The 16,483-nt window shown below is 45.2% G+C and overlaps 1 protein-coding gene across 3 annotated transcripts in view; it reads right to left on the bottom strand.

Moving 5' to 3' along the window:
• LOC115157447 (calmodulin-regulated spectrin-associated protein 2) overlaps positions 1-15,762 on the bottom strand; it is a 67,062-nt gene extending 51,300 nt beyond the window's left edge. For all 3 annotated transcript variants that reach the window (XM_029705706.1, XM_029705705.1, XM_029705704.1), the window contains exons 1-2: positions 15,043-15,762; positions 7,102-7,361 (exon numbers count right to left, since the gene is read on the bottom strand). In XM_029705706.1, the coding sequence (XP_029561566.1) occupies positions 7,102-7,361; positions 15,043-15,181 (399 nt within the window). In that variant the 5' untranslated portion in view covers positions 15,182-15,762. The remainder of the gene's footprint in view (positions 1-7,101; positions 7,362-15,042) is intronic.
• Positions 15,763-16,483: the final 721 nt, after the last annotated feature.

Below are 16,483 nucleotides of genomic sequence, written 5' to 3' on the forward strand. Positions count from 1 at the left end.
ACCAACTATTTCTCTGATAGAGTTCAGTGTGTCAAATCGGAGGGCCTGTTGTCCGGACCTCTGGCAGTCTCTATGGGGGTGCCACAGGGTTCAATTCTCGGGCCGACTCTCTTCTCTGTATACATCAATGATGTTGCTCTTGCTGCTGGTGATTCTCTGATCCACCTCTACGCAGATGACACCATTCTGTATACTTCTGGCCCTTCTTTGGACACTGTGTTAACTAACCTCCAGACGAGCTTCAATGCCATACAACTCTCCTTCCGTGGCCTCCGACTGCTCTTAAACGCAAGTAAAACTAAATGCATGCTATTCAATCGATCACTGCCCGCACTTGCTCGCCCGTCCAGCATCACTACTCTGGACGGCTCTGACTTAGAATACGTGGACAACTACAAATACTTGTGTGTCTGGTTAGACTGTAAACTCTCCTTCCAGACTCACATTAAGCATCTCCAATCCAAAATTACATCTAGAATCGGCTTCCTATATCGCAACAAAGCATCCTTCACTCATGCTGCCAAACATACCGTCGTAAAACTGACCATCCTACCGATCCTCAACTTCGGTGATGTCATCTATAAAATAGCCTCCAACACTCTACTCAACAAACTGGATGCAGACTATCACAGTGCCATCCGTTTTGTCACCAAAGCCCCATATACTACCCACCATTGCAACCTGTACGCTCTCGTTGGTCGGCCCTCGCTTCATACTCGTCGCCAAACCCACTGGCTACAGGTTATCTACAAGTCTCTGCTAGGTAAAGCCCCGCCTTATCTCAGCTCGCTGGTCACCATAGCAGCACCCACTCGTAGCACGCGCTCCAGCAGGTAATAGCTCACTGGTCAGCCCCAAAGCCAATTCCTCCTTTGGTCGTCTTTCCTTCCAGTTCTCTGCTGCCAATGACTGGAACGAACTGCAAAAATCTCTGAAGCTGGAGACTCATATCTCCCTCACTAGCTTTAAGCACCAGCTTTCAGAGCAGCTCACAGATCACTGCACCTGTACATAGCCCATCTGTAAACAGCCCATCTATCTACCTCATCCCCATACTGTATTTATTTATCTTGCTCCTTTGCACCCCAGTATCTCTACTTGCACATTCATCTTCTGCACATCCCCCAATCCAGTGTTTAATTGCTATATTGTAATTACTTCGCCACCATGGCCTATTTGCCTTAACTTACCTCATTTGCACTCACTGTATATATATACTTTTTGTTTTCTTTTGTTCTACTGTATTATTGACTGTATGTTTTGTTTATTCCATGTGTAACTCTGTGTTGTTGTATGTGTCGAATTGCTATGCTTTATCTTGGCCAGGTCGCAGTTGCAAATGAGAACTTGTTCTCAACTAGCCTACCTGGTTAAATAAAGGTGAAATAAATAAAAACACCTGTATTTGGGGAGTTTCTCCCATTCTTCTCTGAAGATCCTCTCAAGTTCTGTCAGGTTGGATGGGAGTGTTGCTGCACAGCTATTTTCAGGTCTCTCCAGAGATGTTTGATCGGGTTCAAGTCCAGGTTTTGGCTGGGCCACTCAAGGACATTCATAGACTTGTCTCGTAGCCACTCCTGCGTAGTCTTGGCTGTGTGCTTAGGGCCGTTGTCCTGTTGAAAGGTGTACCTTCATACCAGTCTGAGGTCCTGAGCGCTCTGGAGCAGTTTTTCATCAATGATCTCTCTGTACTCGATCCTGACTAGTGTCCCAGTCCCTGCCGCTGAAAAAACATCCCTGAAGTATGATGCTACCATCACCATGCTTCACTGTAGAGATGGTATTGGCCAGGTGATGAGCAGTGCCTTGATTCCTCCAGACGTGACACTTGGCATTCAGGCTAAAAAGTTCAATCATCAGACCAGAGGATCTTGTTTCTCATAGTCTGAGAGTCTTTAGGTGCCTTTTGGCAAACTCCCAGCAGGCTGTCTTTTACTGAGGAGTGGCTTCTGTCTGGCCACTCTACCATAAAGGCTTGATTGGTGGAGTGCTGCAGAGATGGTTGTCCTTCTGGAATGTTCTCCCATCTCCACAGAAGACCTCTGGGGCTCTGTCAGAGTGACCATCGGGATCTTTGCCACCTCCCTGACCAAGTCCTTTCTCCCGATTTCTCAGTTTGGCCAGGTGGCCAGCTCTAGGAAGAGTCTTGGTGGTTCCAAACGTCTTCCATTTCAGAATGATGGAGGCCACTGTGTTCTTGGGGACCTTCATTGCTGCATAAATCTTTTGGTACCTTTCCCCAGATCTGTGCATTGACACAATCCTGTCTCGGAGCTCTACGGACAATTCCTTCGACCTCATGACTTGTTTTTTGCTCTGACATGCACTGTCAACTGTGGGACCTAATTTAGACAGGTGTGTGCCTTCCAAATCATGTCCAATAAATTGAATTTACCACAGGTGGACTCCAATCAAGTTGTAGAAACATCAAGGATGATCAATGGAAACAGGAGGCACCTGAACTCAATTTCGAATGTCATAGCAAAGGGTCTGAATACTTATGTAAATAAGATATTTCTGTTTGTCATTATGGGGTATTGTGTGTAGATTGATGAGGACATTTTTCAATTTTATCCATTTAAGAATAAGGCTGTAATGTAATAAAATGTGGAAAAAGTAAAGGGGTCTGAATACTTTCTGAAGGCACTATATACAGTCTCCAACTATGCATGAGATTGTGGCTGTGTCACGCCCTGACCTTAGAGTTCCGTTTTATGTCTCTATTTTGGTTTGGTCAGGGCGTGAGTTGGGGTGGGCATTCTATGTTCTATTTTCTATGTTTTTTATTTCTTTGTTTTGGCCTGGTATGGCTCTCAATCAGGGACAGCTGTACTTCGTTGTCGCTGATTGGGAGCCATACTTAGGTAGCCCTTTTTCCCACCTGTCCTTGTGGGTAGTTAACTTTGTTTGTGGCACTTTGCCCTGTAAGCTTCACGGTCGTTTTGTATTGTTTATTGGTTTTGCTGGCGACATTCAAATAAAGAGGAAAATGTACCCTCACCACGCTGCACCTTGGTCTACTTCATCCGACGATCTTGACAGGCTGGATCTAAACTCATGGTCCTCAACCACACATTATCAGATTAGAATAAATATCTCATAACTGATATCAAGTCTAACTGTTTTAAAAGCTCATGAAATACCCTCATATCAAGCTGCCATACATTCTTCAATGGAAGATCAACTGAAAAGGACTGTAGATTTAAAAGGACTACTTAAACGCTCAGTTCGTGACCAAAGGCTTGAGACAGGTTTTACTAATTGGGGCAGACTAAATAACTGAATGCTTTCTGCTGTACATGTTATAGTGAGAAGTAGCCCATGATCGTGACTCTCCGTTCCATTACACACACATAAAAACAATATTCTGCTTTATTTGCTCTTTCCTAAGAAAGGCATTTTGTACTGTGTGACGTAACAGTACCGTCTGTCTGTCTGTCTGCCTGCCTGTCTGTCTGTCTGCCTGTCTGCCAGTCTGTCTGTCTGTCTGCCAGTCTGCCTGCCTGTCTGTCTGTCTGCCTGCCTGCCTGCCTGTCTGTCTGTCTGTCTGTCTGTCTGCCTGTCTGTGGTTGTTAGTAGAAACCTGTCATTAGGCTTGTTTTTGTCCTTTCAGGAGACAACGCTGAGAAAACTGTCCACAGAGCACTACCTTAGAGCAGGGTTTCCCCAACTCAGTCCTGGGGACACCAAGGGGTTTGGGTTTTTGCCCTAGCACTACTAGTGGTGCAATGGATCACAAAACTCACGCTTCGGATCACGTTGAGTCACGGATCGGATCATTTTTCGGATCAGCAAAAAAAGGGAGACAAATATAACTTTGCTTTCCATTTATTACTTAAAGAACACTTAAAGCAAGGAACTTTTCAACGTTTAAATAAAATCTTAAAATAAAATATTCAATACTCAATTGTTAAATTAAAGTGCAATATGAGGTATGATACCTTCTTCCTTTGAACAATAGTGAATCCAGAAAATTGCCTGTGTCCACATCATCAAACAAACGAAAGAAAGCAAAGCAGACCTGAGCTTATAACTTCCCATGACTTTTCTAAAAGATGAGGATGTCTACATTGTCTGGGGAGAGGGTAGACCTCTGCAGTCACTATGTCCCCTGCCGTGGAGAACACCCTCTCACTAGGAACTGAAGTGCCAGGCACAGCCAGATAGCATCATGCCATCATGGCAATGTGAGGGTATTTACACTCATTGCTTTTCCACCATGCCAGTGGATCACCATCCACTGGAATGCCGCTTGCTGCCTTGTAGGATGCCTCCTCCTCTTTGATGCTGTTGGCAAACGTCTTGCCTGTGTCCTTGCTCGCAAGGGTCTCCCCGAAAATCTCCTTTGTGGCCAAATGATTTTGTGCAGGAGATGCTTCTGAGTCTGGTCCTGTCGACTCTGTGGCTTGACCCTGCAGAAAAAATGTTTTGATCTATTAAACTAACAAATGATTCATTTTCATATTACATAGATTTTTTTACCTCTTCAGTGGCCACAGTCTCAGTGGTGAGATCACTGTATATCCTCCGGTGTAGGGCAGGGTCTAGGTGAGACAGGGACGTGAACAGACAGGGACTTGAACCTTGGATCCAGTGCAGTAGATCTATGAAGGTAGTCCTATACATTAGGGGGGTATCTGGGGTTCAGGTCCTCTTTAATGGCAGCCTTCACATCTCTAGTGATGGAGCTGTCTTCCTCACTTGGGACCATGGATGGTAGAATCCTTGTTTTCAGAGGTAGGATCATGGACACAGACGGTGCAGATTATTTTCAGTAGGGTTGTAACCGTTTTGAGGGGTTTGAGCACCTGGAGGACCTCTGCCACTTTCACGTCATCATCAGACAAGGTGACGATGTCTTTATTTTTTCCAGGGTCTTGTCGGTCAGTGCAGAGTATACAGCTGCCTGCTGCTCAAGATAGCTCTCCAACGTGTCATAAGTGGAGTTCCATCTTGTTGTGACATGGTGTATGAGCTTGTGGGTCGGTAGCTGTAGCATTTCTAGCTTGGTCTTAAGCACATGAGCGGCTGTTGGGCTTCGGTGGAAAAAGGAAACCACCTTCCTGATTCTCCCAAGGAAGCGGTCCATCTGGTTCACTGAGATTCCCCTTTAGGATGCTAAATTGATCACATGTGCAAAGCAAGCTGTCTGTGGCCCCAGTCCAGCCTCTATCACTGCATTTACTTGGTTCTTGGCATTATCTGTGGTGGTTGGGATATTGCTATTGGGCCTCTAGCTTCCACTCTGCTATTGCTCCTAGCTGCTCCGAGCTGCTCCTAGCTAGCTCCGAGCTGCTCCTAGCTAGCTCCGAGCTGCTCCGAGCTGCTCCTAGCTAGCTCCGAGCTGCTCCTAGCTAGCTCCGAGCTGCTCCTAGCTAGCTCCGAGCTGCTCCTAGCTGCTCCTAGCTGTTCCTAGCTAGCTCCTAGCTGCTCCTAGCTAGCTCCTAGCTGCTCCGAGCTAGCTCCTAGCTGCTCCGAGCTGCTCCGAGCTGCTCCTAGCTAGTTCCGAGCTGCTCCTAGCTAGCTCCTAGCTAGCTCCTAGCTGCTCCTAGCTAGCTCCTAGCTAGCTCCTAGCTGCTCCTAGCTAGCTCCTAGCTGTTCCTAGCTAGCTCCTAGCTAGCTCCTAGCTGCTCCGAGCTGCTCCTAGCTAGTTCCGAGCTGCTCCGAGCAGTACCTGCGCCAGATTTGTGCCTTTGTGACTCTCATAGAGGGGGCGTGTCTGTAGCACCGGACTTCACATCTCCCACTCCTCTGTGGTGTAGTGAGCAGTCACAGTCACGTAGCTTTCTGTTACCCTGGAGGTCCACTCCTCTGTGGTGTAGTGAACAGTCACAGTCACGTAGCTTTCTGTTACCCTGGAGGTCCACTCCTCTGTGGTGTAGTGAGCAGCCACAGTCACGTAGCTTTTTGTTACCCTGGAGGTCCACCTGTCTGTGGTGAGGGCAACAGAGGATGCCTTGGATAATTTGTCGACAATTTTAAAATGTTCCTGTTCATAACAATCTGGCACGATCTTCATAGTGAAGTGGGTGCGCCAGGGTATTTCATAGCGTGGCCCAAGCACTTTCACCATATTTTTAAACCCATTGTTTTCCACAACAGAGTATGGCCTCATGTCTGCAGTGATAAACATCCCAATAGATTTGGTGATGGCTTTAGTCCGGTCTGATTCTGTAGGAATGGGCATAAATGTCGCGGTGAGAAGTTGTCTCTTGGCTGAGTTGGCTCCCATCACTGACACACCAGGGTGATGACGCTTTAAATGAGTGTCCATGCTCCATGTATTTCCATGATCATACGGCTTTCATGTGGCACAATGCCTACACACCGTAATGGTGTCGTCCACCACCCTTCTTCCAACATGCTCCCATACATGAGACTTAAATGAAGCAGGAGGCGTTTCCAGTTCTTCAGCTCTTTTTTCTTCTTTGCAACGCGAGCATCCAGGATTGATTCGTTGGGATTCAACATGCCTCGTTCACGTGAACAGTACACACAAGTGCTTTTAAAGAATAATAAAACCAACTTTCAGGCTTCAGAGTAAAACACAGCAGGCATCTGTCTTCTCTTTATCTTTTCACTTTCGACTCTACATGGAGATGTAGGGGATTATTACTTTAACAAGTAATAAGCTTACAATTGGCTCATTCATCCCCCTCCTCTCCCCTGAAACTATTCCCCAGGTCGTTGCTGTAAATGAGAATGTGTTCTCAGTCAACTTACCTGGTAAAATAACGGTAAAATAAAATAAAAAATAAATAAACAGTGGCAGTAAAACTGGATTTCACACTATGATGGATAAACTTTCCAATTGATCCGCGGTTCAGATGCGCGCCGGACCCTGGGGGGTGATCTGTACAGATCACAGATCACCTACAGTCCGTTACAACACTAAGCTCTACCCAGCTGATTCTGATAACCAACTTATCATAAAACCTTACCTTAGAGCACACACACACACACACACACACACACACACAAACACACACAAAGAGATTGAGGATGAGTGTGTGAGTGAAAGAGAGAGAGAGAAGGAAGAGAGATTAAAGGGGATGAAAGAAAGAAGGTGTGTGTGCATGACAGACAGCTCTCCATCCTCACCATGCGTATAGGCGTGCTGGTCAGGTCCCTCTCTGTGACCAGTCGGTCCTGGTCAGTGACGTACAGTCCCTTCTGTGCCAGGGCCTGGATGATGGCATTGTGTCCCAGCAGAGGTTTGACGGCATCGCTGCGGAGGATGAGGCTCCCCGCCCGGCAGTAGAGCTCTGCAGACAGCAGTAGGGACGCCACGGGGGGCTTCAGGTGCTCCTGGCTGTACTGGTCCCTGTAGAAGGGGTCAGCCAGCTCCTCAGGGACCACATCTTTGGAGGGAGAGAGGAAGTGACGGGTTAGTTTGGGGATACGATGTACATAGTAAGATTCCAGCTCCTCTGGGAGAGCATCTAGGGAGGGAGAGGAGGGTTTAGTGTGGGAATAGATAGCACCTACAAAAAAGGAGGGTAGCTCTCCAGGAACAGGGTTGGAGAGCCCTGGTGTAAACCTACAGGAGGGTATCTCTCCAGAAACAGGGCTGGAGAGCCCTGGTGTAAACCTACAGGAGGGTATCTCTCCAGGAACAGGGCTGGAGAGCCCTGGTGTAAACCTACAGGAGGGTATCTCTCCAGAAACAGGGCTGGAGAGCCCTGGTGTAAACCTACAGGAGGGTATCTCTCCAGAAACAGGGCTGGAGAGCCCTGGTGTAAACCTACAGGAGGGTATCTCTCCAGAAACAGGGCTGGAGAGCCCTGGTGTAAACCTACAGGAGGGTATCTCTCCAGAAACAGGGCTGGAGAGCCCTGGTGTAAACCTACAGGAGGGTATCTCTCCAGGAACAGGGTTGGAGAGCCCGGGTGTAAACCTACTGGAGGGTATCTCTCCAGGAACAGGGTTGGAGAGCCCTGGAGTAAACCTACAGGAGGGTAACTCGACCAGGAACAGGGTTGGAGTGTAAACCTACAGGAGGGTAGGCCCATTACTCCAGAAGACCCATTTGCGACCAAGCTTTAACTTCTTGACTGATGTCTTAAGATGTTGCTTCAATATATCCACATAATTTTCCTTACTCATAATGCCATCTATTTTGTGAAGTGCACCAGTCCCTCCTGCAGCAAAGCACCCCCACAACATGATGCTGCCACCCCCATGCTTCAACGTTGGGATGGTGTTCTTTGGCTTGCAAGCCTCCCCATTTTTCCTTCAAACATAATGATGGTCATTATGGCCAAACAGTTCTATTTTTGTTTCATAAGACCAGAGGACATTTTTCTAATAAGTACGATCATTGTCCCCATGTGCAGTTGCAAACCGTAGTCTGGCTTTTTTATGGCGGTTTTGGAGCAGTGGCTTCTTCCTTGCTGAGCGGCCTTTCAGATTATGTCGACATAGGACTCGTTTTACTGTGGATATAGATACTTTTGTACCTGTTTCCTCCAGCATCTTCAGAAGGTCCTTTGCTGTTGTTCTGGGATTGATTTGCACTTTTCTCACCAAAGTACGTTCATCTCTGGGAGACAGAACGCGTCTCCTTCCTGAGCGGTATGACGGCTGCGTGGTCCCATGGTGTTTATACTTGCGTACTATTGTTTGTACAGATGAACGTGGTACCTTCAGGCGTTTGGAAATTGCTCCCAAGGATGAACCAGACTTGTGGAGGTCTACCATTTTTTTCTGAGGTCTTGGCTGATTTTTGATTTTCCCATGATGTCAAGCAAAGAGGCACTGAGTTTGAAGGTAGGCCTTGAAATACATCCACAGGTACACCTCCAATTGACTCAAATGATGTCAATTAGCCTATCAGAAGCTTCTAAAGCCATGACATCATTTTCTGGAATTTTCCAAGCTGTTTAAAGGCACAGTCAACTTAGTGTATGTAAACTTCTGACCCACTGGAATTGTGATACAGTGAATTATAAGTGAAATAATCTGTCTGTAAACAATTGTTGGAAAAATGACTTGTGTCATGCACAAAGTAGATGTCCTAACCAACTTGCCAAAACTATAGTTTGTTAACAAAAAATTTGTGGAGTGGTTGAAAAACTAGTTTTAATGACCCCAATATATATATATATATGGGATTGGAAATGATGCAGACAATGACATTGATGAAGGCTACAATCTATATGCAATATTAAAGCTGATCTACCCCCTACAAAATATGAAACATTTCTACTAGTAGCTTGCAAAGTCAACATTATCAGCCAACAGTAATGTTACATTATCAGCCAACAGTAATGTTACATTGTCAGCCAACAGTAGTGTTACATTATCAGCCAACAGTAATGTTACATTGTCAGCCAACAGTAATGTTACATTATCAGCCAACAGTAATGTTACATTGTCAGCCAACAGTAATGTTACATTGTCAGCCAACAGTAATGTTACATTATCAGCCAACAGTAATGTTACATTATCAGCCAACAGTAATGTTACATTGTCAGCCAACAGTAATGTTACATGATCAGCCAACAGTAATGTTACATGATCAGCCAACAGTAATGTTACATGATCAGCCAACAGTAATGTTACATTGTCAGCCAACAGTAATGTTACATTGTCAGCCAACAGTAATGTTACATTATCAGCCAACAGTAATGTTACATTGTCAGCCAACAGTAATGTTACATTATCAGCCAACAGTAATGTTACATTATCAGCCAACAGTAATGTTACATTATCAGCCAACAGTAATGTTACATTATCAGCCAACAGTAATGTTACATCATCAGCCAACAGTAATGTTACATTATCAGCCAACAATAATGTTACATTATCAGCCAACAGTAATGTTACATTGTCAGCCAACAGTAATGTTACATTATCAGCCAACAATAATGTTACATTATCAGCCAACAGTAATGTTACATTGTCAGCCAACAGTAATGTTACATTGTCAGCCAACAGTAATGTTACATTGTCAGCCAACAGTAGTGTTACATTATCAGCCAACAGTAGTGTTACATTATCAGCCAACAGTAATGTTACATTATCAGCCAACAGTAATGTTACATTATCAGCCAACAGTAATGTTACATTATCAGCCAACAGTAATGTTACATTGTCAGCCAACAGTAATGTTACATTGTCAGCCAACAGTAGTGTTACATTATCAGCCAACAGTAGTGTTACATTATCAGCCAACAGTAATGTTACATTATCAGCCAACAGTAATGTTACATTATCAGCCAACAGTAGTGTTACATTATCAGCCAACAGTAGTGTTACATTATCAGCCAACAGTAATGTTACATTATCAGCCAACAGTAATGTTACATTATCAGCCAACAGTAATGTTACATTATCAGCCAACAGTAGTGTTACATTATCAGCCAACAGTAGTGTTACATTGTCAGCCAACAGTAATGTTACATTATCAGCCAACAGTAATGTTACATTGTCAGCCAAAAGTAATGTTACATTGTCAGCCAACAGTAGGGTTACATTATCAGCCAACAGTAATGTTACATTGTCAGCCAACAGTAATGTTACATTATCAGCCAACAGTAATGTTACATTATCAGCCAACAGTAATGTTACATTGTCAGCCAACAGTAATGTTACATTATCAGCCAACAGTAATGTTACATTGGCAAATACGCCCTTCTGCTGCATGACAGGCAGACCCCACAAAGGATGGGAATTTAACCTAAACTACTCATACCTGTCAGGTATCGTTCACTTTATATCACTCAATTAATGGTGGCCAATATGGAGAGATATTGTGAGGCTACCCTGATGTATCTGAATTGAGGTGATCAGGTTTACTGGTCATGAAAAGCACTTCCTTGCTGTAGGTCTAGAACTCTGATGATAGAGCTCAATGTGCGCAACTGTTTTTCATGGAATAATCGGAAATGTGTAGTTCTGACAATGCGCTTCAAGAGGTGACGATATTACAATCAAATAGTTTTAGTGGAGCTGCGGGTCTCCTTGCCCCCAGGCAGACAAATCAAACGCTCTGCACCTTAAAAGGGCTTTATAAATCAATTTGATTGATTGATTGATATTGTGATGTTTTATTGATAACGACCTATATAAATGGTCAATAGAATGGTCAATAGTAGCCCATAGATTGGTAAGGCGTATCCTTTGATTAATTCATATAGAGGTGGAGGAGGGTACATGGCTAAGTGAGGACTCTCTTCGCCCCAACAGATGTAGGATCTTAATTTGATCACTATTTTATTGCTGAATTTTCCTGCACAGCAGGCACTACAACTTGTAGTGTATTCAAGGTTAAAAAGGCTTCTAAAGTTTCTAATTTTCACATTAAAATGTCCATTAATAATCCACATAATATTTAAATGTCCTGTCGCTGCAGGGTTAATTTCCTGCTGTAGCAAACTGGCTCAAATTAAGTTCCTACATTTATACATCCACTTAGTAATACCCATTCTTCAGAGGGTTGGGGGGGGTCAGAAGCAAACCTAATCTTTAGTGTGTTCCCACCCAGAGAGATGAAGGGGGCTATTTCAGACAATAACAGGCATTTACCACTCAACAGCCAGACCTAGCCACTTCAGCATTTAGTCACAACAACAACTGTCTGTCCCCAATATAAAGTCCCCCAACTGTCCCCACTTTAAAACCACCTCATAACCCAGAGAGGATGGACAAAAGCTCCTATGACCTCAAATCAAATCTCATTTTATTTGTCACATGCACAGAATACAACAGGTCAAGACTTTACCTTGAAATGCTTACTTACGAGCCCTTTCCCAACAATACAAAGTTAAAAAGTACGAAAAATGTGCAAAAAAGGAAATAGTAACACAATAAAATAACAATAATGAGGCTATATATAAGGAGTACCGGTATCAAGTCAATGTGCAGGGTTACGAGGTAGTTGAGGTAATATGTACATGTAGGTAGGGGTAGAAGTGACTAGGCAATAAGGACAGACAATAAACAGAGTAGCAGCAGCGTATGTGAAGAGTGAGAAAGTGTGTCTATATGTGAATTTGTGTGTGGCGTCAATATGCATGTGTTTGTGTGTTTGGTGTGTGTGTGAGCATATGTAGTGTGTGTGTATGTTGGAGTGTCAGTATAGTATGTGTGTGTGGGTAGAGTCCAGTGAGTGTGCACAGAGCCAGTACAAGAATGTGAAGAAGAAATGGAAATAGTCCGGGTAGCCATTTGATGAACTGTTCAGCAGTCTTATAGCTCGGGGGTAGAAGTTGTTCAGGAGCCTTTTGGTCTCAGACTTGGTTCTCTGGTACCGCTTGTTGTGCGGTAGCAGAGAGGACTGTGTATGACTAGGGTGGCTGGAGTATGACAATCTTTCGGCCTTCCTCTGACACCGCCTGGTATAGAGGTCCTGGATGGCAGGGAGCTCGGCCCCAGTGATGTACTGGGCCGTACGCACTACCCTCTGTTGTGCCTATGGTCAGATGCCAAACAGTTGCCATACCAGGCGGTGATGCAGCCAGTCAAGATGCTCTCAATGGTGCAGCTGTAAAACTTTTTGAGGATCTGAGGGCACATGCCAAATCTTTTCCTCTTGTGGGGGAAGAGGTGTTGTCGTTCCCTCTTCACGACTGTGTTGCTGTGTTTAGACCACGATAGATCCTTAGTGATGTGGACACCGAGGAACTTGAAGTTCTCAACCCGCTCCACGATCAGCTCCTTTGTCTTGCTGACGTTGAGGGAGAGTTTGTTGTCCTGTCACCACACTGCCAGCTCTCTGACTTCTTCCCTCTAGGCCTCCTAGAGCAGCAACAATACTACACACCTTTAAGAGGATGGAACATTAGGCTTTACAATGTTAACAGTCTTGCTAACAACATCCATACAAGTGCTGCTAGAAAAAAGAACCAAACAGGAGTTATAGGGCTCAGTTCATATTTGTTCTTAACTGACTTGCCTAGTTAAATAAAGGTTCAATTAAAAAGGTATGGCCATCAGAAAGGTTCTATTAGAGTCTAATAATTAGACCAATAAGCAGGCTTATTTGTAACAGTGTGGAGTGCAGATCACCCTTTACAGAGTGAGCAGGATTTAGTTTTCCACCAGTTCATCAAAAGCTGCCGTGTCAAGGAAAACCAATCAAACAGGAAGTACACAGGAAGGAGCGTCACAGGAAGCCCAAACACGGGACCTGGAATATCCACCCTTACTATGCCGACCATAGGAAGTCGTCCAATTGGAGCACAGCACAGCGAGGGAACATTAAAACATGTACAGCTGTCAGCAACATTACTTTTCTGTTACTATGCAGTTATTGCATTCTTAGAAACTTGTAGCTTATAGCAGCAATTCACAATGTCTGATTCAAAGCACTGGACTACAACGTTGCGAAATAACTAGATGTATTTTAGCAGTGGTTTTCAAAAGGTAACATTTTGTTCAGTTGCTCACTATGTAAACTAACGTCAGACTACTTATTCTCCAATGCAGTACGAACATCCATGTAGTCAGACCAACGAAGCGATCCGAGCTGTTGTCACTCACATTGACTGTGGCTAATAAGTTCACACAAGATGAGACTAATGTTGGTTAACGTTCAGGGTTTAGGGTAGGGGCATCCCAAGGATCCCACCGGGAGGCCCCTGTGTTGTAATGGAGACAAATGCTGTCACCGACTGGGTCTCCACAATGCCAACACACCACAGATGTTACAGAGACAGGAGAGGACTGTCTGTGTAGAGCACATTCTAGAACAGCTGCTCGCAAAGCATTTGTGCACACACACACACACACACACACACACACACACACACACACACACACACAATGATCCAGTGCCACACAGGAGAGCATCAACCACAGATGCCTGTGGAATCAGTCATAATAGAGGAAAACATTGTGTGAGTGTGTCAGTGTACGTACATGCACGTTTTCAGCATTTTGTGGGTCAAACTACTGTCACAGCCGTAGTAACTAGGTCAAACATGGCTGTGTGTGAAGACTGGATTGATGAATTGGGCCACAGTTCTCTGTATTGGTGCAGGAAGGGAGCAGTAATATGTGTCTCCGGGAGGGACAGGAAGAAAGGAAATCTGCCCAGTCCTGCTATGCTAAGAGCATGTAGTTCTCTAGGAGTAATGAGGTGAGGCCTGCAGTTAACACCATGTGCTTCGAGTGAGGGTTTTCCACCAATTTATACACATGACAAAAGCTTAGTTTACAAACATCATGCTGGAAACTAAAGGAGGAGCTTTCTAGTCATGTTCAGCTGGCTTAGTGGATGGTCGTTACAGTGTAGGCCAGTTAAAAACATCCATTAGAGAGCTGGAGTCTGTCACCCTCCAACCAACCCCAGAGACACTGAGCTAGCTAGTTGGAATTCGACGTTTTAGGTCTGCTCTGGCTACAGTCTGCAGACCAAGGCTTTCCCCAGCCACACTGGAGGCCCCATAGAAAGCCTTTAATATAGCGTAAGTGCTGTCTCTCATCCAGAAACAACTGGAAATGTTCCTCTGAATGTTTAGAATAGATTCTGATCTTAACGGTGTAGATCACCCAGTGAAGTGACAACTGTGTCAATGGTCAAATCACATGATCTTTCTAATACTGTTCAGATGGTCCAACAAGCTGTAGGGCATGGGGCCATTGCTGTGAACATCAGGAACCAGCTGCAATAGCTAATCAATCAAATGTCACAGACATCCATGCAGACGGGAGAGGGTAGGTAAACAACAACGCCCTCTGCCATGTTGAGAACAGAAAAGGCAACAGTTAGTCATCCCACACGTGCGCTTCTCCCCAGACAGAATGTCAATTAGAGCGCCCAGGTGTGACTAATAAAATGACTAATTAGCGTGTTTCATTGTCGCATTCGCGCGTGGTGAAGTCTAGATGATGTTTCATCGAGGACCTTGGAGCCGAATAACACATTCTTAACACAGATAATAGATGCTCTTTAGGCCCCTCAGAAATGTCGCGGTTATCAAAGATGATTGGCCCTATTATGATGATGTGCACACTGACACAATTTGTCAACATTTTACATAAAATGTTACACATTTCCACACCGATATTGCGAAGACAACAAAAGGCGCCACCTACCTGAGCCAAAGGCTTTGGCCACAAGCCATGTGAAGCTACAGGATATTTTAGCCCTTGTGAAATCATAGTGATCAAACGCCTTGATCGAGGGGACGATAAAGGTTCGTCTCAACGCCTTGGTATGTGCCGCATCACCCATCTTCACGCCTGGCTCGCTCGGCCTCCGTTACCGAGAGGCAGACGGTCAGTTAACTAGTGGAATTCTGTCGGCGGCAGATGACATCCCGTGAAAAGGAATTCGATGCAGCAAAATGTCTCTTTACGTTCAAACTTCGAATGCGTTTCCCGAAACGAAGACCGACTGGAATTCCTCACACCCAGATGTGTTGTGGATCCTTCCCACGGTTACAAGCTAACCGTTTTTATTTCCATGTGTCCGATATTCTCAGTACGAGAAGAGAATTCCAGCCAGGCAACTGCAGTAGACTAGTTTAGGGATTTTCAGCCATTCCCTGACATTATCTTCAGTTTGCCAAGCAAGCACAGACGAAACGTTAGTCTACTGGAGGCTATGAAACCGCTCGCCCATTTACCCGACTTCTATTTACAGGAATAGCTAAATTCATATTTTGAGCATGGTGTTATAAGTAAACGGAACCAATTGTCCTTTTTTTTCCTTTATAACTGTTTTGCTCTCCTAACCCTCAATCTCCACGACGTCTCCCCTGGCTTTTCCTGCCGCACTGGACTCAAAGGCGATCTCCCTAGTGCGCCTGCGCGGCCCACCAGACGTTCCACAGCCACTGCTGGATACAGTGTACAGAGCAGGGTTCCCCAACTGGCTATATTTGGCCCCCAACGTGTTCTGAGCAACAACAACAACAAAATACTTTTGCATAAAAGACTGTAAAAACACCTGGAAATCAGCTCCAAGTGATTTTAATTTAAGAAATCTGTTCACAAGTATTCCCACGCATAATAGATACGTGATCCGCAGCCCGTCTGGTGTTCAACCTTCCCAAGATCTCTCACGTCACCCCGCTCCTCCGCTCTCTCCACTGGCTTCCAGTTGAAGCTCGCATCTGCTACAAGACCATGGTGCTTGCCTACGGAGCTGTGAGGGGAACGGCACCTCCGAACCTTCAGGCTCTGATCAGTCCCTACACCCAAAGAAGGGCACTGCGTTCATCCACCTCTGGCCTGCTCGCCTCCCTACCTCTGAGGAAGCACAGTTCCCTCTCAGCCCAGTCAAAACTGTTCGCTGCTCTGGCACCCCAATGGTGGAACAAGCTCCCTCACGACGCCAGGACAGCGGAGTCAATCACCACCTTCCGGAGACACCTGAAACCCCACCTCTTTAAGGAATACCTGGGATAGGATTAAGTAATCCTTCTACCCCCCCCCCCCCCCCCCCCCCCCCCCCCCCCCCCCCCACAAAAAAGCTATAGATGTACTATTGTAAAGTGGTTGTTCCACTGGATATCATAAGGTGAATGCACCA

Source organism: Salmo trutta, chromosome 21, assembly GCF_901001165.1.
Source record: "Salmo trutta chromosome 21, fSalTru1.1, whole genome shotgun sequence".
NCBI lineage: Eukaryota > Metazoa > Chordata > Actinopteri > Salmoniformes > Salmonidae > Salmo > Salmo trutta.